Source organism: Pholis gunnellus (assembly GCF_910591455.1).
Source record: "Pholis gunnellus genome assembly, chromosome: 18".
NCBI lineage: Eukaryota > Metazoa > Chordata > Actinopteri > Perciformes > Pholidae > Pholis > Pholis gunnellus.
In genome coordinates, this window is record NC_136545.1 from 19,909,444 (window position 1) to 19,935,046 (window position 25,603).

General features: G+C 42.0%; 3 protein-coding genes across 5 annotated transcripts; 1 reads left to right on the forward strand and 2 right to left on the reverse strand.

Moving 5' to 3' along the window:
* Positions 1 to 5: 5 nt before the first annotated feature.
* On the reverse strand, positions 6 to 5,953 carry ddx55 (DEAD (Asp-Glu-Ala-Asp) box polypeptide 55; the record flags this gene model as incomplete). 2 transcript variants are annotated; one of them, XM_079178817.1, is made up of 14 exons in its annotated part: positions 5,781 to 5,953; positions 5,627 to 5,677; positions 4,785 to 4,871; positions 4,551 to 4,642; positions 4,324 to 4,386; positions 2,911 to 3,060; positions 2,599 to 2,791; positions 2,311 to 2,393; positions 1,472 to 1,603; positions 1,292 to 1,384; positions 958 to 1,072; positions 649 to 817; positions 263 to 555; positions 6 to 173 (listed from the first exon to the last, which is right to left on the reverse strand). In XM_079178817.1, exons 1-14 carry the CDS (start codon positions 5,886 to 5,888, stop codon positions 6 to 8), a joined length of 1,797 nt encoding a protein of 598 aa, XP_079034943.1. In that variant the 5' UTR covers positions 5,889 to 5,953. The 2 variants fall into 2 exon arrangements, with proteins under 2 accessions (XP_079034943.1, XP_079034944.1); XM_079178818.1 differs by lacking the exon at positions 5,781 to 5,953 and having other exon boundaries at positions 4,785 to 4,918; positions 5,627 to 5,644.
* Positions 5,954 to 7,402: 1,449 nt separating this feature from the next.
* tmed2 (transmembrane p24 trafficking protein 2) lies at positions 7,403 to 10,424 on the reverse strand. Of its 2 annotated transcripts, XM_079179450.1 has the most exons (5): positions 10,059 to 10,424; positions 9,158 to 9,350; positions 8,953 to 8,970; positions 8,525 to 8,632; positions 7,403 to 8,440 (listed from the first exon to the last, which is right to left on the reverse strand). In XM_079179450.1, exons 1-5 carry the CDS (start codon positions 10,236 to 10,238, stop codon positions 8,316 to 8,318), a joined length of 624 nt encoding a protein of 207 aa, XP_079035576.1. In that variant the 5' UTR covers positions 10,239 to 10,424; the 3' UTR covers positions 7,403 to 8,315. The 2 variants fall into 2 exon arrangements, with proteins under 2 accessions (XP_079035576.1, XP_079035577.1); XM_079179451.1 differs by lacking the exon at positions 8,953 to 8,970 and having other exon boundaries at positions 10,059 to 10,423.
* Positions 10,425 to 11,575: 1,151 nt separating this feature from the next.
* ptpn11a (protein tyrosine phosphatase non-receptor type 11a) lies at positions 11,576 to 25,412 on the forward strand. The gene is made up of 16 exons (XM_079178547.1): positions 11,576 to 11,849; positions 13,411 to 13,533; positions 15,051 to 15,245; positions 15,605 to 15,800; positions 16,518 to 16,637; positions 16,739 to 16,852; positions 17,117 to 17,213; positions 17,309 to 17,406; positions 17,521 to 17,679; positions 18,050 to 18,181; positions 18,617 to 18,771; positions 18,865 to 18,932; positions 19,454 to 19,605; positions 19,693 to 19,811; positions 19,946 to 20,051; positions 21,515 to 25,412. The coding sequence occupies exons 1-15, from the start codon at positions 11,836 to 11,838 to the stop codon at positions 20,013 to 20,015; spliced, it is 1,812 nt and encodes a 603-aa protein (XP_079034673.1). The 5' UTR covers positions 11,576 to 11,835; the 3' UTR covers positions 20,016 to 20,051; positions 21,515 to 25,412.
* The last annotated feature ends 191 nt before the right edge of the window (positions 25,413 to 25,603 follow it).

Here is a 25,603-nt window from a genome sequence, read left to right on the forward strand (position 1 = left end):
GCTGCTCACAGCACCTCGTCCCCCGGCGCTCCTCCTGCGCTGTGTTTGGAGTTTATTCCGCTCGTTATCTGCTCCTCAAAGTCCTCCTCGGTGATTTGACCTTTCTTCAGCCTCTTGAGGATGCGAGTGTCTTTTAAAAGCTCCTTCATGTCTTCGTCCTCCACGTCGGAGCCCTGCAGACACGGAACAAATACAATTAGGAGTCGTGAATAAATCCAAACATCTGATGGTCTCATCAGCAGATTAAAAATGAAAGAAATACCTCCTCCAGCTTCCTCTTGGCGGATCTCTTCTTCCTGCGTTCCGTCTTGGTCTTCTGTTTGGACCAGGATTTATTCTTGATGTAGTTCCTTTTAGGTAAGGGCTCCCTCACTTTCTCCTTCAGCTCTACGAGCATCTTCTGCCTCTGCTTCTCCCGGTACTTGTCCTTGTAGCGGATGGTGTCCGTGTCCAGCGTCGTCCTGGTGAAACCGGGAATCGTCTTCCCCCTCAGCTCGGGCATCTTGGGCATACGGAGGAGGGCGAAGCCGCGCGCCAAGGTGGCGAAGTTCAGATCTAGACGGAGGGAAAAAGTGCAGCGGCTGAAAGGTTAACGACTGTGCTTCGTGAAGAACTACAGAGAAGATCCAAAGTGACTTGTTTTCTAACCTTTGAGCCTGAAGAGGAGGCTGCACTCGTGTTTGGCGTAGGCCTGGACGAACGACACGAAGGCTCTCATGCCGCGGTCGAACATGGCTCGGTCCGCCAGAGACATGGCCTTCACTTTGGGCAGCACGTCCACAACCTCGCCGGTGAGGACCATCTTCTGGAGGGGACACTGAGGACACGACAAGAGACCAATTCATCGTCCTGTGATAATATAACATCTGCAGGATTATCAGCAGTATATGGACCCAACCAGGAGAAGAGCAGCCATAAGAAACGTGATGGTTTTTAGAGACGGTTTTGCAAACTCACTTTCTGGTTGATGGACAGAAAGTTGACGTAGGATTCCTCCATCGGCAGCAGGAAGACGAGGGCGTTGCCATGATTGCCGATACGAGCTGTACGTCCACATCGATGCACAAACGCACTGAGACAAAATAAAAACCACAATAAAGATTTATTTCTAGGCATTTATTTGTTCCATTAAGTATTAAAGTTAGGAAAGCAATGTCGCCGTTCACAAAGAGATCCCAATCACTTCCACACAGAAGCATCCAGCTTATTAAAACAAAGTGTGTATATACATGTATACTATACTGTGTGTGTGTATATATATATATATATAGACTAAATGTTTCTCACTCACCTGGCATTGCTGGGAGGATCGTACTGCAGCACCCAGTTAACATCGGGGATATCGATCCCTCTGGCCATGACGTCTGTGCACACCAAGATCCCGCTGCAGCATGACGGGTGAAAGCATGAGACACAACTTCTACACAAACGTTTCTTACCGATTTATTGTTGCTGCTTCGTGCACACAAACTTTTTCAGGGCCCGGAAGTCTGCAAAGATCTTGTTGCGTTTGTTCTTCATCTTGCCGTGGATGCAGTGGACGGTGACCTTCTTCACCAGAGTCTCCAGAGCGCGACCGAAGTACTCCACACAGGCACACGTACTGGTGGGGAGATAGTAACACGTCGTACAACGCGTCATACATACAACGCGTCATACAACTCGTCATACAATGCGTCGTACAACGCAACATACAACACGCCGTACAACGCTCCATACAATGCATCATACAATGGGTCATGCAACACGTCATACATACAACGCGTCATACATACAACACGTCATCTCGGTCAATGACTAAAGATCTGACAAAACAAACGTAGCGGCGAGAGACGGCACAATGTTGAGATGAAGACAGAACTCATTTTAGATTTGTTCCATATTTCTGCCTGTTTGTCGTGCAGTTTGCAGGAGTCTCAGCTGGTTTATTGCCTGAATGATTAACGGTCCGGCTGCCGGACGATCAACTGGATTTCTGTCCAGTCACATAAATGTGAGTTGTTTTATTCTTCTCGTCTGAGCAGTTTCACGGTCTGATTTCCCTCGAGGCCGCTGTCAGACGGCCCGTTATAAACGACTTGTTTGACCACATCGTCTGCAAAGCTCCATATTTTTTGTTCTCGGTATAATTGGACAAATTAACATCGACTTCCTCTTTGTGTCAAGAGTTTTGAGGACGCGTCGTCTTCTTTGTTTTAACTTTATTAGACAAACCCGATGGCTGGTTCTGTGTTGACATCACAGTTTGATTTTGCCGGATTAAAAACAGAGTCAACACAACATACAAGATTAATATAATATTCAACACACCTGAAGAAGATCAGGTGCTTCTCCTGCTTGTGTTGCTGTATAAACGCCACCAGGTTGTTGAACTTGTTCTCCGTTCTGCAAATCTGAAATGACAAAAAAAAGGTTATTTTTGTGTCATTATTTTAACTTTGGGGGCTGATTGATGTGAAACAGATCAAATGTTTAATCAGATTAATACACAAAGTCACAAGAAAAGACTTTTACTACATAATGCAGCATAACGTATAGAATAGTATAAATCTATAAGCCCCTCCCGGACTGACGTGAAGCAGTCGGTGTGAGACTCACGGTGTAGTAGTTGCAGAGTCTGGACGGTGTTTTCTGGACAGCGGCGGAGGCCGCCACGCCCTTCTCCTTCACCGTGATGCGTACCGGGTTCCTGAGGCCGGCCCTCACCAGCTTCTCCAGCTCCTGAGTCTGAGTGGCTGAAAACAAGCCCGTCCGTCTCTGTTTGGGCAGGTGACCCAAGATGGTGTTCAGACTGGAAACGCACAAAGAGTCGCTGTTAGCGGCACAAAAGGCCTAAAAGGAAGATTAAAACTCATCTGGACACGCTGAGCTCATTTCTTCTCCCGTAACAATGAAAACGTTTTTCATCACCTGGCCTCGAAACCCATGTCCAGCAGTCGGTCGGCCTCGTCCAGAACCAGAACTTCCAGACTCCTCACTGAGCTGGCCAAGTCCAGACCGTCTGCCTTCCTCCTGAACATGTCCTCCAGGCGGCCCGGTGTCGCAATCACAATGTTCGCCCTGAAACACACACACACACACACACACACACACGCACGTCATGCTCGTCCTGGTCGCCCACTGGTTTAAGACGCAGAGTTTGAGTCTGGTTGGGACCGTTGGCAGCTCTCTAGTGTGTGTTTCTAATAAAAGGACGTTTGAGACGAGCTGAGCCTGGAAAGTGGACGAGATGAGGAGACGACAGAAGGAGGCGATGACAAAAATAAAACTGGTCAAGTCGGACAATTTTCAGCAGCCTTCAAAGAATCTACAGGAAGTCACAGAAATATTCACATCCTGTTAGATCTGATCGACTTGTAGTCTTATTTAAATGTGTTTGTTAATATATATATGAAGTGTGTGTGTGTATGTGGCATTGTATTCCCTCCTTTGTTCTTTTTGTGCTACAGAAATTAGCTTTATTAACCACACAACACGTCTTTTAGATTAAACCGTCTTTGCACAACACCAGACTTACAGCCAACAATCTCGCCTTTTTAAAATTACACAGAAGTGAGGATTGTTTTTACTAAACGTGGTGTTTTAAGAGCCAATCAGCTCTTTGATCAGGCGACAGCCAGGTGTTCCCCAGCTGCCTTGAAGTTTTTTACAGGAATAGTTTGACATTTTTTGAGAGGTACACTTGTAGCACAAAGCGATAAAATAAAAAAGGTGCAGAATATCCCTTTTCAACCGTGACAGGAAATGAAGGCGAGGAGATGAATCAGACACACCTGTGAGCCGGGGGAAGGGGACAGAACTAACGAAGGCAGCACGGAGGAGGACAGACGGAGGAGGACAGACGGAGGAGTCCGGTTCATGGACGTCTAACGGAGGAAGCTGGATTATCTGGACTTCCCTTGAGCTGATCTCTGGAGCAGGTTTGGTTAAATCTTAAACTATCTCTGCTCAGATTCAGCTGTGGACTTCTCGTCTCTGGTGGAGTTGAGATAAGTCTCCTTTCCTGCATTTCTCCTTCCTCAAGTTAAAATGCATCATCGCTCATATTTAACCCTTTTTTTGACACTTACCGGCTCATCGCCTCTTTAAAAAGGTTATTGAACTAAAAGGACTTCTTATTCTGGCATCAGGACTCTTAATTTGAATTTCGGTTGATTTAGTGGACGTGATTCATTTGTATATCGATGAATCGAATGAACTCTTCCTCTAAATATCTGGGATGGATGAGAAGATTGACGCCACTGTCATGTGTGTCCGTTGATAAGAAAATGAAATCTGTTAGCTTAGCTTAGCATAAAGACTAAGTAACGCCTCACATCTCACCCTTTATCCTTGAACTTCTCCACATCGTCTATCGGGTTGGTGCCACCAATCAGCAAAATCTGCCTGAAAAACAAAACGTACAAAAAGCATTTTAATAACTAAAACCATTCGTCTGAATCTTTAGTCGGGACGACTGAGCTAACTGCTCAGATGTGGTTGAAAGCGCCGGAAGAAATCAGTTAAGATATTTAACTGTTCAAAACGGGTCAGAGTGACTTTGTACTCACGTGAACTGTGGAAACTTCTGAAGGAACATCTCTATCACTTCGCTGATCTGAAGGGCCAGTTCTCTTGTGGGCGTGATCACCAGAGCGCCGACCTGCAGAGAAGAAACACCCGTTAAAGCTTCAGCCGGGTGTTCGAATCCCCTTGTGTCCCGTATACCCCCCCCTCTACACGTTGGACAGAGTCGCTCTCAGTGGAAGATGGATGTAAATCTGGAGCGTCGCCTTCGGCCTCACCTGCATCTTCTTCAGCTTCTCTTCTCTCTTCAGCAGCAGCTCTATGATGGGAATCACGAAAGCCAGCGTCTTTCCGCTCCCGGTCACCTACAACAATGATGACAGGAAATGATGAAGAAATAGTTCCACGTGTCCTGGAACCGTTTTACAGAAGATAAGTAGCAACTAATCAATCAAAAGAGGATTAATTTAACCATCACAGTTTGAAGTAAAAATCCCCCAAAACAGCTCGTTCCAACTTCTTTAAAACACTGTGAATTATATTAAAACTGAATATCTTCGTTTTGGACTGTTGCTTGAATAAAACACTCACATTCTGACATTTTATAGACAATTCATTAAGAAAACTCATTGTTAGATTAATCTATAAGGAAAATTGGTAGCTGTAGTGCTAATACAGTGTTTTGGAGGATATATGACAACCTGGCAACCCAAAACTTATATTTATTGATGTCTTTATAACTGATCTATAGAACATTAGTAACTGATTTATTAGGTCTTATTTATAGCTCATAAACTCTTCATGTTTACTAAAAGTGGTACCAGTATGTCTGGTTTAACTGTTGTACTGTACAAATACTGTTAGAAGTAAAAGTCTTGGATTTAAAAATAGAAAAGTATGAACATCATAATACACTTAAACGGTACCAGAAGTAAGTAAGTACTCATTATGCAGAATGGAACATTTTAGATTCATATATATTATATTACTGGATTATAATTATTGATTCATGAATGTGTTTATCACATTAATGGTACAGCATGAAATGAAAATACTCAAGTTCAGTACAAGTACCTCAAAGTGGTACCTACGTAACGTTACAGTACTTCGTTACACTTACCGCCTCAGCAGCCACATCTTTGTTACTCATGAACAGCGGAATACAAGCAGACTGTAAAGAAACACAACAATAATATATCAATGACGTGTTTGATGAACAGTGGCGTTAAAGAGAAGCAGGTTTAATGAGAGGTAGTTTAACGGTGTAAAGTTACCTGCACAGGTGTCATGTGCGTGAACTTCACTTCCTCGAGCGTTTGTAGAATCCCTTCAGTGAGTTGAATCGGTAAACTGTCCCACGTCCCTTCCGTCGAGTTATCCATGCTGAGAGAGGAACACTAAACCGAGTTTAATGCTAACGCTGTTAGCCACCGCTCGGCTGCGTCTCCTCTTGCGTCTCCACGTTGTTCCGGTTTCCGGGTGCGTTGATGTTTACAACCCGGGTGGGAACTGAAGCGCCGTCAGCAGTATCGTTCCGCGTACCGATGTACTTCTATTTTTCATTTATTTTATTTTCTACTGCAGTAGATGGAAACAAATGTTACTGCTTTTTATTTTGTTTTCAAATACAACTTTGGGGTCATTTATTTCTGTTTTGTTGTAATTGTCTGATTTGATCTCATTGCAGTCTTGAATATATTTGTTGTTCTTGGTTCAACCATGTTAAGCACTTTGTAAGTGCTGTGTATATATGCATACATTTAATTATTACATTATAATTACGACTACAGTGAAATAGTCCTACATACACAATTTTACTTTTTACTTTCTCTCCTTTTTTCTTTTGCCTCATGTTTTGATGTTTTAATGGTTTTGTGTGAAGCACTTTGAATTGCCTTGTTGTTGAAATGTGCTCTACAAATAAACTCGCCTTACAGAAGTATTATTAGCAAATGTAGGACAACTCAAAGCTGCTTGTGTTGGCTTAAATCCTCCAGTAAAATTATTTAAATTGGCAATATTAGATTGTAAAACATAATTAAAATGCCTGCATTCATCTTATCAATAAGATCTTTTATTAGTTTTGAATTCATGAAGCTTGTGTGTGTGTGTTGCTGATACATCATTAACACCTCGGCACTCGTCAACAAGTCGAGTAAGATTCTTTAACCCTTTAGCAGTTTAACTCGTCATAGCAGGAAAGACAAGAGAAGCTAATTTACATTAACCGGCTCAGTTGCAGCTTTTACTGAAAGGCAACGCAGAAACTAATTTCAGGTTCTCCCCTCTGGTCATGAGCCCCACCCACTTTACAAACCACTCACCTACATGATTCAGTCAAACCTGCTTAAAAAGACATCCAAGTAAATGTACAGAATATTGGCTTTATTATGAAACCTGGGGCTTTTTCCACAGACAACCATTCTACATTTGTACAGATCCATTTTATCAGATTTAGTAGCGTGTAATCACAAAAAAGGAGACTGTGCACAGAGCAGTTTACCCGCCAGAGCTCACCGAAGATTGTTTTTAATACAAAACTGGAACATATTCAGCGACATGCAACACGTGTGATGTTGCAGCTGTGTGCTAGATGTGAAGCTACTGCCTTGGACGAAAGTTATTTTTTAACCTCGACGGGGAAATAAACAAGTAGAAGACATTTGAAAGGCCTCATCCAAACAGTTGCATGTCACAGGATATGCTCCAGGAAAAACAAACTGTTCAAAACTGTATACAATCATATAATTTAAAATCCCTAACCCAACAAAGGAACTATAGTAGAAGCAACTAAAGCACACAGCAGTCATTACGCGTCAGTCCCCCCCCCCCCCTCCATCCCCAGCCACAGACCCACCCAGCGTCAATCAACATGTAACATGTATTTCAGTATTCCTCTACACAGTTTAAAATCAAACTCTGCCTCGGCTCTTCCAGGTCTTACTAAGTGGAAGTCATCAAATTTAAAGTGTAAAAGTTAAATCAACTTGTTGAATCTTAGGCCAAGAAACCACTCGTCTGTTTCTGAACTACGTAGAGAATCGCACGGTTTCCCTGCAAAAGATGTCCACTGAAGCCCCGCCCCCCTTTCCCCCCCACCCCCCCACAGCATGGACCGCTGTGAATCAACAGACGGAGCTAGAAGCCGTACAGTTTCCCTTAAAAGATCGGCTGCAGTGTAAATCCTTCAGATAAACCCATCAGGAGTGCAATTTGTTGATTGAGAGCATGAACACAACGTACAGATATCACGTATCCGCCAGCGCATCGTCTGACTCGGCTTAGACGCTGGAAACAAAAACTCCTGCATCTCCAAACAAAACCCAACATTCTGATCTCATGTTTGTAAATGTTTTATCATTTGAGAAGGGTCCCATCTGAATCTTTGCATTCTCCTGTGGAAACTCCACACATGCCGACCAATTTATGTGCATTTCTAAGTCTTCTCATCCGACCGCTTTTACATAAAATGATGAGCCCTGCGGTCATTCACACGGGCAAAACTGGACGGGCAAGGAATTTGCACTTACTAATTATCAAACAATAGTGGGCAACAAAAATCGGTCAAACCAAAATTTAAAAAAAAGAAACTAAACTGACTATCCCAGAATCTTTTGGCCATCCGTTCCCAACAAACACTAATCACATTTATAAAGAAGGAAACAAACAGGTAACAGGAGAACAAAACATCTGAGATCCAATCATATGTAGGCTTTACTCGAATCTGCCGGTCTCGTTTCCAGAGTGTAAATAACTGTCTTGGTGTTGGGAGAAATCAGTGGAGGACACAGAGGGATCATTTCATCGCACTAAACCACTCGCCGTACTTCAAAAAATCTCTTCAGGTAGTAAATCTGTCCGAGTGTCATTGCCACCAGAACCAGAGCTTCAAAGAACGACCACAGCACCACCCTGCTGTTTGTGTTGTCGTTGACTGGAAGAGAGAGAAGATGACAGTTTAGAATTTCTATTCAAACGATTAGAATGACGTACGTGTCGTCGTTGGCTTTGGACTCACTCGCTCTGTGTATCCTCTCGCGAACCTCCATGTACTCCTGCTCGTGCTTCACAGCCGTCATAGCGACTGCCAGCTCGTTGATCATCTCCTCCAGCTTGTTTTGGTGGGCTGAAACAGGAAAACGGCATCTTAAGTAACAGGCCACGACACCGTGGATGTGCACCAAAAAAAAACATGCATGGAGGTATGCAATACATGCATAACAACTCTGCAATTGTGACTCATGTCGCAGGTGATGCTGTCCCATCACCAGAGACATTCACAGATCACACATGTTCTCACTGTGCAAATCGTCAAGCCATTCACAAACAACACAACTTCCTCTGTGTTGTAGAAATGCACATTAGTTTACACTATGGAAACAACACTGGTTAGAGAAGACTCTGTAGTGCATCACAAACTCAAAAGCCTAATGCCCTGTGCCCTACCATCCCAGCTGTCACCACCTACGAAGAGGAACAGAGGGTCCAAAATAAAGTCAAAAAGGTGAATCAAACTATTACAGAATGACACAAGATCAGCAGAATACAGACACTCTGCGTGATCTATCTGGGGGAAAAGCTGGCTGACTTATAGGAGATATGGTATTCCTTAATTTCTCTTTTGTACGCAGACATATGCTCCTTTATCTACCTTCTGTCTCCATGTCCTGGTTTTTGGGGGCCTCCCCTATGTCAATCGTGAACATGACGATCTTGGGTGTCATGGTCGACATCTTGTTGCTGAAGCAGAACTTGTAGGTCCCGTCCATGTGTGCCGCCACCGAGTATTTCCCGCTGGACTCCCTGTCGCCCTTGTAAATCTGCTTACCGTCAGGCCCCGTTATCTGAGAAGGACACACAAAAAGAGAAATTTGTGTAAAGACAACAGCTGCATGACACAAACTACAAGATGGCACTGCTGTACCATATGGCAGCAACATCTGGGTACACAAAGCTCTCAGACGAACTTAGTTCTATATACACATATATCAAATATATAATTTTGAATCTATATCTATACACACAATAGATATAGATTGTGTGTATTGTGTGTATATATATATATATATATATAATATATATATTAATATATATATATATCAAATTAAAATATATTAAATTGGATTAATATTACTGCTGCATTAATTAATGCAACTAGCTCTTAGTTGCACGTGAAATCACAACAGTCTCCACAAAACAAGTCAAAAGGTGTTATTTTGTAGACTACATAGCTAGCATAACTTAGCCGGATAATGCTAACGTTGCACTTCCTGTAGCCTTATGAATAATTAAATGAACACTGTAACGCACTTGTTAACAGAAAAAAATACCCGAATAATACTAAGATACTATACTATATAAATTAGAATATTTACTGTAGTTAATAGCCATTAACCTGGATAACTAGTTAGGTTGACGTTACGCAGAGAGACGTTAGCTGAAGCTAGCGTTAGCTAGCACAGGCCTTATGTCTCACAATCATGTTTTAAGTAATAAAACCACATTTCTCCATGTTAGGTTGTGAGTTTATTATCTCGGTGAAGTGCGCTAACCTCCACATCGATGTCCAGGAAGCCTCCTTCGGCCACCTCGAACATGAGGCCCATCTTTGTGCCGGAGTTGACCCGCTCGTAGAAGCACTCATCGGCATGGGCGTCTATGCTAACGAAGTAGCCGGACGCGGTGGAGGACAGCACGGCCAGCAGGACGACCAGCTCCGACACGGTAAACATGGTTGTTGAATTGATGTTTTATATAGCGGGGTGTCACAACAAATGTCTGGGGATGTTGTTCGGAGTGTCCTCGCTTCAGTGTATCCTATAAGAAGTGCAGGATGTTAGTCTGTAGGAGCCGCACCAGCCTCGGCTGCTGTGTACACTGCTCTCGGACTGCCACGTACAGGCTTAAACGGGAACCGATGAGGGCCAAATTTGAGAGAGTACGCGGCGCAAAATACTTGTCAAAATGAAGCTTCTTCTTCTTCTTCTTTTTTGAGGTTTATTGGCGGTTGGAAAACAATGAATTGGAGCATTACCGCCACCAACTGGTATGAAGTGTGGATCAGGATGTCTAGTACTTATAGTAATATAAAATATAAAATATAAAATATAAAATATAAAATATAAAATATAAAATATAAAAAATAAAAAGAAAGAAGAAACAGAACAAAACAACTGGCTCATATTTTCTCAATAATATTAGTTAGTCTATATTGAAATAATACTTTTGCAGAATATCCACTACATCAAACCGTACCTCCATCTCTGCTACTTTATACTTACACTCCTCTGCATCTCTGAGGGGACTATTGTACTTATTATAAAAAACTTTCCTGATTGAGATTTAGAATTAAAAAAAAGCAATCAACAAATATATTCTGATATTATTATTATTTCTCACATTTACCAGCTGCAAATAGTGATGCACATAACAATGCATCAATAATCCTAATCCAATAATATAATATGTTTTATTCTGAAATGGGCCATTCTGAAAGAACTGAACTTTTACTTGTGATACTTAAGGTATATTTTGATACCTTACTTTTTGTGTTTCAACTCTCTTTTACTAGTATTTCTACAGCAGTATCACTACTTTTACTTTAGTGATACATTAAGTACTTCTTCCACCAATGCAAAATAGTTAACATCCTAAATAAGAGTATTCCGTTTTTTGTTTTTTTTTGGAGCTTGGATATTTATTTTAACATTTAGACCACGTGATCTGTGCGGTCTCCGCGGTGGGCTGCGGAATGTTGCGTTTGTTGACGCTAGCGCGGCAAAACCTCCCTGAAACGCTACCACGGCAAAACCTCCCTGAGACGCTACCACGACAAAACCTCCCGTAGACGCAACCGCTTACCACTTACCGCTCGTGCCGCTGGAATCATAAAATACGCTAGCACTGAGCATGCGCGAAGAGAAAGTGATAGGACTCTTTAATTTGTGCCTCGGTGTTTGCCGGACTGGCTGAACTCTGTGTGCTTTATTTAAAATAAATGGCAAAGCGGCAGCGAAGAACGGCGAAAAAATCCGCGCGCCCCTCTATTTTGTCGCATGTTTGGTGACGTCCCAATAAGCGACTTTGCTGTGAAGTCTCCGAGGCCGAGGCCTAAAAGAGACTTTTTTTTTTTTTGTAACGCATACAAAAACATTTTTTTTTTTTGGTTTCCATGCCTGGATTTCGGTGCCCGTTTTAAAAACCGGGTGTGAAACCGATGAAGCACTTTTATTCTGTGATCGAAGCGGAAACGGTTTGGAAAACGTTAGCCTAGCTAATTGTAGCTAACTGCTAACTGCCAGCGAGGAAGTGAGGAGGGACGAGAAAAAGATGACATCTCGGAGGTAAGAGGACAACAATGTCTGCTAGTTATGTTAGCAGAGGAAGCTAACTCTTAACTAAACTCAGCTGTTTGTGTTTGTAAACAAGCTCTGTGTGTGTACACGGTTCTGGAAAAACAACAACAACTGAATAGCTAGTTAGCTACAGAGCGCTTCATTTATAGCACACACCGGTGAGTTAGACGTTGAGGTTAGTAAACACCGTTACTATCTGTCACTGAGTAGATCTACAGTAACGTTAGCAGTAGTTACATTATGGAGAACCAGAATCATAATATTAGGTAAATACAGCACACACTCATAATGTAAGGAAATACTAGTTCATAAGTAATAGTAATAAAGAATCAGCAGGTTTTCACACACAAGCTGTGGTAGAAATGTAACTAATACTGTATTTAAGTACAATTTCGAGGTACTTCATAGTTTTACTACTACAAATTCAGAGGTAGTCTTTTACTTTTCACTTCTCTACTTTTATTTGTGAACTTAAGTTAGTAGTTACTTCAATTCACGATGCAAAATATAATCAACAAATAAATAAAGCATTTTGTATTATTATAACGTTAGGTGAAGAAAAACGTTATTTATCTCCGCTACCCAGCAGTATAAAGTAATTAAAATCAGCTGCAACATTAAACACATTCATGCATCAATAATTATAATCCAGTCATATAATGTATACGATTATGGGATGGGCCATTCTGCACAATGAGTACTTTAAGTATATATTAATGCTAATACATCTGTACTTTTACTTAAGTAGTCTTGAATGCAGGATTTTTACTTATAATACAGTTTATACTTCAGGGAAGAGTACTTTGTCCACCACTGTCATATATATATATATATATATATATATATATATATATATATATATACACACACAGTATAAAGTAAATACAGTAGTACAACTACAAAGGAGAGACAGAATGGAAATGTTATCTAGATGCACAAACATATCATTAAAGTAAATATTAATTATTAATTCTAGATTACTAAACCTCCTCAGCACCATGAGTCGGGTGTATTGTCATGTAGGTTTTCACATACAAGGACATTTTCTGTGGTGTTTTGGTGCATAATGATAAACGCAGTAAGAGAGAATGAAGAAGCAGCAAGTACTGAAGACGTGGAAAGAGGACGCACTATTTGTACACGCAATACTGACGGGTACTATGTTCAACACAGAGGGAGACGACATGCCGTGTGAGGACAGTGATGAAGGAAACACTGGCTGAGTGTGTTGGAGGATGAGACACAGACATTATGAACAAACAGACACACACACACAGTGTTTGGGGGGAAAGAATGAGAGAGAAAAGTCTTAAGAATGTTCTGTTCAAAAGAACCGTAGTACTGAAAAAGACAGAAAAGCACACATGATATGATTCACGTTTGTTCTATGTTGTATTTGAGTTGAAAGGTGAAGTTATGGTGCAGCTGCAGTTTTTACACCCTTCAATTGTTTTCGGATGAAAAAGGAGCAACGGTGTTATTATAAAAGTGAAAGCAGCCGTGCTCGTCACACTGAGGCTGATCGCTGTTTTTCCTCTTCTCTCTTCAGGTGGTTTCACCCCAACATCACAGGTGTGGAGGCTGAAAACCTCCTGCTGACTCGAGGAGTGGACGGGAGCTTTTTAGCCCGACCCAGTAAGAGTAATCCAGGAGACTTTACCCTCTCAGTACGGTGAGTGATGCATACACTACAGGATACAGTGTGGCGCTGTGTCAGCGGTTTAAAAATACACTTTCTGGTGACAGAACCACCACTGAAGATAAGAGTGTTGTGTTTACGTTGGCTTCTCTTATTTTGAAGGTATTGTTGCCTTTAAGTGTTCATGTATGTAGATGTGGTGATTTCATGGTTTTTTATTGTTACCAATATCCGCTTTGAGTTTATTTAATAGTCTTTTTAAAACAAAGCGTAATAAGTTTCAGATCAAATCGTCCGTCATTGAGTAAATATTATAATGTAAAGGGTTTTAAAGGTGTGATTGGGGATCTAAATGTAAACAAAGAGGTCATAAAACAGGCTCTACATCTGGAACTAATACATCCAGGTGATAAATCTTTGTTTTACATCAATAACGTTTGTAAACATGCAACAAAAATGGCCCAATATGTTGCTATGATACGCTGAGGACCAGACAAATGAAATGTTTCATCCATAAGTTAGTTATTAATATTCAAACGTGTGATTGTGCACGAGGGAAAGTGTTTGTGTGATCTAATTCAGCTCCGTCTGAAGCAATGCGCCGTGTGGAACGATGGCGTGTTATCCAGAGAAGGAAGTCTTTTACTAATAAAAAGAGTTTTGTGGTTTCATCTCAGGGTCGAGTCTCACATGTTTTAAGATGACGTATCATTAACTCGGTTCAGCTGATGCAGCCAAAGTTATTTCCGTCTCGGTCTCATATTATTCGCTGCACGGTCTCTCATCGCTCCATATTTACTTCATATGGAAACAAAACAAGTCACGCTCCTCTGGGGGAGACGGAGACTCGTCCTCTGTCTCCGTCTGTCTCTCCCTCTGTCTCCCTTTGTGCTCATTCAGACTAAACCAGAAGTCGTTCAGGGCTACGTGCTGCTGAGCTTCTCCTTTTTCTATTTTCTGATCTGCTGGTGGTCACTCTATGACTCATCTCACTTTATGCCGCCAGTTTTTTTTGTTTTGTGTCACAAAAAAGCGCCTTTTTATTTTTTTCAAATCTTTCACTTCTTATAACAGAGACGGCAGCCATGTTGTTGGTGGAGACTTTGTGTTTGATTCTACATTTTGGTCATATTAATCATAACACATGAAAGGATCATGTTCTTGATCAGTCAATCTAATTGGTCTAAAATAAATGTCATGTGAAGCACAACATGATGTGGTCAAGTTGCTGTTTTTTGTCAGTTTATAACTTAAATATATTCAGTTTAAAGTCTCATAAGACAAAGAAAAGAAGCAAAACCTCACATTTGAGAAGCTGGAGCTTAGTAATGTTTGATATTTGTGTTTTGAAAAATGATTATTAGAATAGTTGCAGATAAGTTCAATCGACTAATCACTGGATGCAGTTACACAGTATTATGTTGACGGACCGTTTCCTGTCCAAACGTTATATTTATTAATAATGCTGCATTTACTGCTGTGAGAAGATACTTTACATAGTAGTTTGACTTCCCTGAATGATCGTGCTTCTTTTCTTTTTCCTTCTGCAGGCGAAATGGAGCCGTCACCCACATCAAGATCCAGAACACGGGCGACTACTACGACCTGTACGGCGGGGAGAAGTTCGCCACGCTGGCGGAGCTGGTGCAGTATTACATGGAGCATCACGGGCAGCTGAAGGAGAAGAACGGAGACGTCATCGAGCTCAAGTATCCGCTCAACTGTGCCGACCCCACCTCCGAGCGGTGAGCGGAGACCATTTTTATTCTATTAATTAACAAATGTTCAAATTTCTGTGTTGTTTTAGCTCCATCTGTTCGTGCTGCAGCTGTTACTTGAGGATGATCTGTATTTTTATTATGGGAGCAATGAAACAAAACAACTTAATATCACCCAAACTGCTGACGTAGAGACCTGTCAATCACCGTGTAGCCCCGCCCCTAAAGCATACCCTGCTTTATGGTCTGTCTGACTCTAAATGGACCATCATTTACTCAATGAATATCATGCTGTGTTGAAGACGCATGATGTAAGCAAAGACGATGCACAGACTGTTTCATGATGTGTAGAAATATTCTGACTCCGGTGTGTCTTTTTTTTCCAGATGGTTCCACGGACACTTGTCGGGCCGGGAGGCCGAGAAGCTGCTGACGGAGAAAGGGAGGAACGGCAGCTTCCTGGTGAGAGAGAGCCAGAGCCACCCCGGGGACTTCGTTCTGTCGGTCCGGACGGGAGACGACAAGACGGACGTGAGCAGTGACAGCAAACCCAAAGTCACCCATGTCATGATCCGCTGCCAGGTGAACGATCATTATCGTGTTAGAATATTAAGAAATGGAGACATTAACCCTTCTTTAGTGGCGTGATAATGATTCATACAGATGTTAAGATGAGCTACTGGATCCCTACAGGGATCCAGATGTTTTCTTTGCCTTTCCCTGGCTTAGGAGGTCATGCTGTTTCTTTAGTTTGCAACGTGACAGCCACTGATTTAAAAAAATGTTTTTATATATTTAATGTTTGGTCTTAAAGCTGCATTCTCTCTAGTGTCCACCAGGGGGCGACTCCTCTGGTTGTATAGAAGTCTATGAGAAAATGACTCTACTTCTCTCTTGATTTATTACCTCAGTAAACATTGTAAACATGAGTTTATGGTCTCAATCTCTAGTTTCAAGTCTTCTTCAATACAGCATGATGTTCATTTAGTAAATGATGGTCCATTTAGAGTCACACAGACCATAAAGCAGGGGATGCTTTAGGGCGGGGCTACACAGTGATTGACAGGTCTCTACCAGCGATTACACCGACAAATTTAACGTAGTTTAAGGCAGCAAAACATAAATATTTACAAGAGACAGAGAGAGAGGAGGTTTGAGACTTCTAAAGTACCGATGGAAGAACCGGTGACTCCGGACCGCATCAGTTCTCTGAGTTTTTACCAATTAAGAACCGGTTCCCGTTTATGCTCCATGTAGATGTCTTGTGATGGTGAGACTGTGGCCTCTGTTTATCTTTAGATGGACCTGAAGTACGACGTCGGCGGAGGGGAGAAGTTTGACTCCCTCACCGACCTGGTCGAGCACTACAAGAAGAACCCCATGGTGGAAACCCTGGGCACCGTGCTGCAGCTCAAACAGGTTCCTCTCAGGCCCGTCTCACTCATTTCTACCGTGAAGCTAAACGTTCTCCTGATAGTAACAGTGGTGACTCCTGCTCTCCTCTTGCTCCTCCTCCTCAGCCCCTGAACACTACTCGTATTAACGCTGCAGAGATCGAAAGTCGAGTGAGGGAGCTGAGCAAACTAGCGGAGGCCACAGACAAGGTCAAACAGGGCTTCTGGGAAGAATTCGAGGTGAGTGCTTCTGTTGTCCTGTGACCTCACAAACATCCTCATGTTGACTCTTACTGTATCGTATCGTCTCATTTATTATTGTATTGATGGTGTCTTATTGTTCTCATCTCTTGGTATTATATAGTTGTGAACAGCATGCTGAGATTTGACTCTCCTCTCTCTCTCTCTCTCTCTCTCTCTCTCTCTCTCTCTCTCTCTCTCTCTCTCTCTCTCTCTCTCTCTCTCTCTCTCTCTCTCTCTCTCTCTTTCTCTCTTTCCATCCAGACTTTGCAGCAACAGGAGTGCAAGCTGCTCTACAGTCGCAAAGAGGGCCAGAGAGCAGAGAACAAAAACAAGAACAGATACAAGAACATTCTGCCTTGTGAGGAGAACCCCCCCCCCCCTCAGGAGAAACGACCTTTCACTTTCACCTCAGTGGGATTTTAAAAGCCGTGTTGTTTCTGTTTCTGTTTGCAGTCGACCACACGCGCGTGGTGCTGAACGACAGGGAGCCGAGTGAGCCGGGCTCTGACTACATCAACGCCAATATCATCATGGTGGTGTCTGCTGTCGTGGTAAAGTCCCTTCATCCTCAGGGAAACACACACTTATTCTGCACCTGATGAAATCTATAAGATGTAATATTGTGTTGATTAAGTCGTTGTGTGTGTGTGTGTGTGTGTGTGCAGCCCGAGCTGGACCCAAAGTTGAACAGCACGAAGGTGAAGAAGAGCTACATCGCCACTCAGGGCTGTCTGCAGAACACCATCAGTGACTTCTGGAGGATGGTGTTTCAGGAGAACTCTCGAGTCATCGTGATGACCACCAAAGAGGTGGAGAGAGGAAAGGTGAGGTCCACACTCTGCTGAGCAGAGACTTCTCATGCAGATATACTATTTTAACATCAGGTTTTGGTTTCTATATTCCGGTCCTTTACTGCAGCGGTCTAAAGATGCTCTTTTACAAGAAAAACTCCAGAACTCAATAAGTACCACAAGTAAAAGTACAGAAGTATAATCAGCATTTGCTTAAAAGTACCAAAAGTCAAAGTACTCCTTATGCAGAACTGCTCCTTTCACAGTGTTTTATTGTAAATGTTAGTATTTCCACACTGTGGTATCAGTGCTTTTACTGAATAAAGGATCTGAACACGTGTTCCTCTTCTGCTCGTCAGACAGCAGCTTCAGAGTAAACGTTGTGTTTTTGTGTGTTTTTCAGAGTAAATGTGTGAAGTACTGGCCGGACATGTCGGCGCTGAAGGAGTACGGAGCGATGCGCGTTCGCAACGTCAAAGAGACGTCCGCACACGACTACATCCTGAGAGAACTCAAGCTGTCCAAAGTCGGACAGGTGAGATGTGTTCATGTGCAAACAATAGAAATACATTCATACATTTCTATGATTTTCATTGGTGAAGAAAAGAACATATTTTCTGTTCATCAGTTCTTATTCGGTAAGAGAAATAGAAGTAAAATCCATCCTATAGACAGTAGATGCAGATCTGGTCTGTGCTGCCTTTGTCAAGGTTTGAAAGGAGCAATAAAGTTTTGCCGTCTTGGTTCGGACGACGGAGCCTCCGTCGTGTTGTACGCTGTCGTGCACATTTTGCAAAAGATGAGAAAAATCGACCTCGCTCCCCACAAAATATGTTTTTCGGCACGTTCCCCCCAGTTCCCCCAGAGTCTAAAGGCCTTAATCCTTAAAAAAAACAACTCCGTATTCCCGTAGTTGAACTGTATTGAGTCTCTCGGCTGCATGTTGAATGTGGCTCCTCGCTGGTTTCAGGGCAACACAGAACGTACCGTCTGGCAGTACCACTTCAGGGCCTGGCCCGACCACGGCGTCCCCACCGACCCGGGCGGCGTCCTCGACTTCCTGGAGGAGGTCAACCTGAAGCAGGAGAGCATAGTGGACGCCGGGCCGATAGCAGTACACTGCAGGTACACACATACACACACACACACACACACACACACACACACGCTGGAAACAAATCCATTCGTTAGCTCACAGACGTCTCTCTTGTTCTTCAGTGCGGGGATCGGGAGGACAGGAACATTTATAGTGATCGACATCCTGATAGATGTGATCAGAGAAAAAGGTGAGTCCATGAAATGTTCACTTTGTCAACTCGAGTGTCTTTCATCTGTATTTTCTCTTTTTAATCCGTTCTTATTTCTGATCTGCTACATTATGACCATAAAACTGCAGATCTGCTGCAATTCTCACTTCTGTTAAATCAAATGATTCATCATTTCTTGCATGTATTCCTGTGTTTAATACCTCTTTTACTTGTTTGTTTCTCTCTTCCCTTTGCTCTTTAATGGCTGTTTTTAATTGTATTCATAATGTGTTTCTTTTACACATTGTCTCGATGCTTTTGGCGGTTTTTTTGTTGCTGAAACGTGCCATAAAAATAGACTTTTCTCTCCATGAATTTCCCCCAGTGGGGATCAATAAAAGCTTATCTTATCTTCGGCAGCTGGCGTACGGCTATCTATAAACCAACACAAACACGTTTTATCACCTCCACGGGCTCTCGCTGTGTTTCAGAGACTCATAATGTCGCTTGTGTTTACGTCACCGGTGTGAGATATTGTTTTTTTTCCCCCCGTGCTGCAGGGGTGGACTGCGACATCGACGTGCCGAAGACCATCCAGATGGTTCGCTCTCAGCGCTCCGGGATGGTGCAGACGGAGGCGCAGTACCGGTTCATCTACATGGCCGTGCAGCACTACATAGAAACACTGCAGAGACGCATCGAGGAGGAGCAGGTGTGCAGCGCACTCTTTTTCCCCCTTTTTTCGCTTTTATTTCCCCTCTTCCTGTCTCCTAAACTTCCCGTGTTCTCTCCTCTGCAGAAAAGTAAGATTAAAGGGCGCGAGTACACCAACATTAAGTACTCTTTGTCCGACCTGACGGGAGGAGAGCAGAGCCCTTTGCCGCCTTGTACTCCTATTCCTACTCCCACCTGCACAGAGTAAGTAAAGGGCTGCTGTTCACCTGTTCATGTCATATTAAAACCGCTTGTTAAGAAAGCCTCGTCGCTTAGTTTCTCATGAAAGTGTGTGTGTGTGTCTGTCTGTGTGTGTGCGTGTGCATGTGTGTTGGCAGGATGAGGGAGGACAGCTCCAGAGTGTATGAGAACGTGGGCCTGATGCAGCAGCAGAAGAGCTTCAGATGAGATTCACCTCTGACCCCAGTGCTCTATCAGTTCCGGGTAAATGAACTGACATGCTGCTCATTTAGAACAATATGAGGCTGTAAAACATGAGCTGGTGGTGGAAAAAAGAGAAACAAAGGCTGGACATTTGATGGAGGGGTTAAGGAGCTTTAAGTTATTATAAGAGCTGACGTTGGTAAATTCAGCATTTTGCTAACTCGTTTACCAAAAGCTATATCATAAGTTGATGATATATCAGATGTTTCCAGCTTGTTTTTTTAATCTCTTAACAACTAAGAAATAATGCAGTTCTTTATAAATTCCAAGTGCCTTTTTTATATTGGTGTTTGGACACTTCCTGCAAGACTTTCACATTAAAAGCCTACCAGGAAAAAGTGGTATTGACTACATAAGTACGTCCAGCAGCTGCTCTTGCAAAGCTCGTGCTGTTGCATGCAGTGTGCGTTCGATACGTGAAAACCTCTCGCTGTTGCACCGTGAACTGTGATCTGTGTGTCGTCTGTCCGTCTCGCCCGTCGATGTCTCGTATCCTCGGCCTCGCTGAGGATTGTGTGTCACAATAGTTTGCTGATAAAACTGTACAATAGAGAGAGGAACAATGAAACCAATCGATACAACAACAACAACAATAAAAATATGGAATAGAAATAAATAAAAGCTGTAAAAAGACGACATCACATAGAAGCCAGTCTGTAAACATGTGATTTAAAAGAGATTGATTCTGGTCGATTCTCCGAGGGGCCCTGATGAAAGATAGGGGTCATATGAGGTCAACATTTCTGTATATCTATAGATCTTGGGGTCAGTTATCAGTAAAATCAATGGAGAGAAGCCAGGAGTAGTCACAAGTTATGAGCATAGACTGTATATAAGAAGTGACGTCTCGTTGGGTTGTGGACTGACGTAGTGACGCAGAGACCTGTCAATCACTGTGTAGCCCCGCCCCTAAAGCATCCCCTGCTTTATGGTCTGTTTGACTCTAAATGGACCATCATTTACTAAATGAACATCATGCTGTATTGAAGAAGACTTGAAACTAGAGATTGAGACCATAAACTCATGTTTACAATGTTTACTGAGGTAATAAATCAAGAGAGAAGTAGAGTCATTTTCTCATAGACTTCTATACAACCAGAGGAGTCGCCCCCTGGTGGACATTAGAGAGAATGCAGCTTTAACACATGAAGCTGTGACTTCACTCGTCAGAACCGGAGGTTGCCGCCTGGTTATAAGTAGGTGTAACCAAGTCTCATATTCTGAATGTCTAAAGAATTCTCCTAAAACCAGAATAATATCAACATACCTGACAATGCTCCGTTCTGAATAAGCCGTTTACATGACGTGTATTGTCATATTTGGATGAATAGTGGAAGAAAAACAGGAATAGATCTTGTTAACGACATGTTGAAATGATCTCATAAGGTAAAGTCTGGTTCTCTCTGCAGCTGTCTTTTTTTGAGACTCGCCACTAATTGTTTTTATCTTTTTGTCTCTTCCAGGATCTCGATTCCTGAAAGTTTTTTTCGCCAGACACACCTTGACGCCTGAGACTTGACCGTAATGACATGGAACAATTGAAACACACACACACACACACACACACACACACACACACACACACACACACGTGTGAGAGAGACCAGACACCAGGGTCCTCCTGTTCTCGCTCATCTTACATGAACATTTGCCCTCTAGTTGAATTCTAAACCACTGTGATGATCATCAGAAGAGCCTTTGAGAAGCCTAACATGCTAAATCCTGCTACTAAACCACCGTTTTGTAAATCTCACCCCAACAAGGGCTGCGATCGCTCTCCTCAGAGGGGAAACCTTGCTGACCTTCTGCTCATTTTTCTGTTTTGTTTTCTGAACCAAAGGAAGGTTTAGTAGGTTTCTTTTGCAGATGGAAGAGAGGAGTTTTCTTTCAAAGGCCTGTTGCCAAAACCATCATTTCATCCACATTTCTCGGCCACTTAACGGTCTCTATTCGGCCCGTTTCAAGCGGTGGAAAACAGACCTTATTTATGGACGAGTGGGGCTAAATCCCAGTGATTATTGACTAGTTTTCACTTCGTTGTATAGAATAATGTGTCTGAATGGAGAGCTATTGGCATTGTAGTGTAACACCATATTAACTTAATTCGTAATCCTCTTCTAAACATGAATTCCTTTTTTTTTTTTGGCGCCAGAGCTGCCTTGAAGAGAAACTATAATTCAGGCTTCTTTTTGTGTTAATATTCTTTCTTCCTTCCTTTCTTTCGGGATACACAGTGTCTGTTATTAACCATTCCTGAGCTCAAGCCCAACGCCCTTATTGCTGCACTTTGTTTTATTTAGCAGCAGTTTCAGTCCAGCCTCGCTCCACCTGCTGGACTCATGAATAATCTAATCTGTGGTTCAGAGCGTTTACTCGGTGTGACGGCATATTAAGACTTCAGGTTGTCAGTCGCCACAAAAAGAAAACTTTGTTTTTTAAGTTTTTTATTTTAAAGTGCATATTACTTCTTTTTCACTACTTCTTGTCTGTTTTGTGTTTTTTTTTTTTTTTTTTAAAGACAAATGCCTTTTGTGTACCACATGAACTTCATTTTAAGAGTCACTGTTTTAAGAAGCAACTCCACATCTCTCAGCTTTGGCACTATACACTAACTAATGTTGTGCTTCTAGAGTGTTGTCCCCGTGATTGTCAGCTGGATTCAGTACACACACACACACACACACACACACACACACACACACTCTTGTATGTCTGATAATGTTAATCAAACTAAAGCAGTTAAAGGAATACGTCGACATTGTGGGAACATTTGCTTGTTTACTTTCTTGCGAAGCGTTCCACGAGACGATCGATGCCGATCTCACGAGAATCAGGTCTGCACACATGCGCGCACACACATGCACACACATTGTCGCACACATTGTCGCACACAACAGACGCTGTTCTCACCTACTGGCAGAAACAGTCGTGTAGCTGCTTTGTAATTTGGTCATAAACAGCCGAGTCTCTCGCCGTTCTTTGAATTCCCTCTGAGGAGTTTGGATTCCCTGAATCTCTTCGTCTCTTTCTTTCGCGTCTTTGTGTACATGACTCTTCTTCTTCTTCACCTTTCGGATGTTTGCTTTCTTCTTATTTTGCACCAGCAGCACGTTAGAAACGTCACAAACTCGCTCGTCATGAATCCTCAGCACACTGAGCGTTTCTATTCACGCTCAATGGGACAATTTCAATTTAACTTTAGCTTATCGTCCGCTCTGAGTGATTTCAGATGATTTCAGTGCTGCAGTGCATGTGTGAAAGCTGGTTAGCTTAGCATAAAGACTGGACACAGCTAGCCTGGCTCTGTCTAAAGCTCGCTGATTAACACAATGCCTCTCGTTTGTTCAAACTCTACAAAAGCAAAGTACAAAAATGACGAGTCGATCACATGTTATGCTAAGCTAAGCTAAGCTAATGACCTGCCAGACGTGAGGATGGTATCGATCTTTTGTGATGTCAAACCATTTCCTTTTAGCCTCATCGTCACAATCAGCTGCAGTATTTCGGGGGAAGTGCGATGTTCTGGATCATTATTTCAGAGAGAATCCACATCGCTCATTTCAAACGTGTGGCCTCAGTGTTTTCCTTTTTAGTTTTTGTGTCGAGCCTTTTCCCATCACGTCGCCTTGAGACGGTGCACTTGTTGCACCAGTGCTGACTCAGATTCTCTCCACTGAGGAAAAAGGAAAAGAAGCGTCTCTCCTCTTTGCCTCGAGGGGACCACCGCTGATTGAACGTCTTCTTTCTGTAAAATCATGAGATCATGAGATCATGAGATCAGTGGGAGGTGTTCGGGCCCAGCAGGTGTTCTCTGAAATGACTCCTCATCCGCCGACTGAGATCCTCTGTAGTTTGTTGTACTGTATGCAGTTTTTATTATCGATGAGTCTGTTCTCGCCTCATGTTTCGTGGAGTGCTTGCTTTGTGTGTGTGTGTGTGTGTGTGTGAGGATGTGTGTTTGTGTTTTTGTTGTTTTGCGAGTGAATGCTGCCTTTCTTGTTTTTTTTTTTACTCCCCAGATGATAAAAACTGCTCCTCCATCGATCATGTAAGCAATGTAGATGCATAGACGTGCCTTCTATGCATATGCCTCTGTGTGTGTGTGTGTGATAGCTATTAAAAATACAAATAAACAACAACAGTGCTCTTTAGTTCCATCGCCATTCAAGAACCTGTAACACTTAAATGTGAATTCTGAACAAAAAAAAGAAAAACCGGTGATCGCAATGCAAACAAACTATATTTTTTAACGTGTATATTGTACATGAGTACCTGGTAGAGGAGAGTGTACTTACTAAAACATATCTACTTGCCAATAAGATATACTGTCTGTATATTCCTCCAGCTTTCTCTCTGTGTGACACACGGGGAGGTTTATTGTCTGACTCTCAGTGCAGTTAACCATGTTAACTTCCTCAGCAACAATAAATGAGCGGCTCGCGCCTCATTACGACGGTGTCCTCCTGTTTCTGTGTCCGTTACACGTTTGTTTGAGTTTCTCTTTGATCGCCTTCGTTCAGGGAAAAACCAAAGTTAAGATTTACATGTTGGAGATATTTAGATTTAGATTTGTTTATTGATGCTGTGAGGGAACGTTAGTTTCTTCATTTACATATAAAAACAGTTTAAAGATGCAAAAATATAACTTGTATTATAATTATATATTGTTTATAGTTTGTGATGGATTGTGAGGGGGAGTTGTCCTAAAAACTGTCCAGGCAGCATATTAAGGGAAATAATTACAGTAATGTAACAAACTAAATACTGTACATAAAATATACTATATACATATATATATATATATGTGTATATATATATTTATGTATACTATGTTATAATATGTCCAGTCAATTCAACAAGATTTGTAAATAGAAATTAGAAAAAGGCAAAATATGATTCAGAAAACGACTGCGTTGTCTTTGAATGAATGTTGAAACATTTGAAGAAGTTTAAATACTGAAAGGAGTTGAAGTGGTGGTTAAAATGAAATTGAAGCAATAAAAGGAGTGGAAGTGGTGATTTGTAGTCGAGCCCGGTGGTGAGTTTGTGTCCGTCGGGGAAAAGTAGCTTCTGTCGTGTGTTTATATTCTCAAAGACGTCGTCCCTGATCGGTAGAGAGCGCACGCTCGAGACAAAATACATAAATACACTTTTTAGTTTTTATCTTAAAAATCTAAATCTCCACCACTGACGTAAGAGAATAGAGCATACTGCAAATATGGGTGCTGATTTTAATATAATCAGAGGGTTTTATTTTCCATTTTATTTTATGCATTTTATTAATTTCATTTTGATTGTATAATTTTTTTTGTCAAGTTTGTTTTATTTGCATTTTGTTTTTCCTGTTTTTATGTGTAAAACTCTTCGGGCTACATTTCTTGTGTGAAAGGTGCTTTAAAAATAAAGTGTATTATTATTTTGTTATCCAAAAGAGGAAGAGATGAAATCAGATGAAGACATAATAAACATTAAATGATGTACAAAGACTGGAACATGTGGGAATAAGAAGAGTTCAAAGTTCAGACAAATTGTTGTCATAATTTGAGTGAATT

What these genes read in the sequence shown, in the direction of transcription:
- tmed2 (XM_079179450.1), bottom strand. Translation starts at nt 10,238, where the DNA reads ATGTTTACCGTGTCGGAGCTGGTCGTCCTGCTGGCCGTGCTGTCCTCC. An exon ending in TCCTGGACATCGATGTGGAG is followed by an intron (nt 9,351 to 10,058) that starts GTTAGCGCACTT and finishes TGTCCTTCTCAG; the next exon opens with ATAACGGGGCCTGACGGTAA. An exon ending in CGAGAGGATACACAGAGCGA is followed by an intron (nt 8,441 to 8,524) that starts GTGAGTCCAAAG and finishes TCTCTCTTCCAG; the next exon opens with TCAACGACAACACAAACAGC.
- ptpn11a (XM_079178547.1), top strand. An exon ending in ATGTCATGATCCGCTGCCAG is followed by an intron (nt 15,801 to 16,517) that starts GTGAACGATCAT and finishes GTTTATCTTTAG; the next exon opens with ATGGACCTGAAGTACGACGT. An exon ending in CCTACTCCCACCTGCACAGA is followed by an intron (nt 19,812 to 19,945) that starts GTAAGTAAAGGG and finishes GTGTGTTGGCAG; the next exon opens with GATGAGGGAGGACAGCTCCA.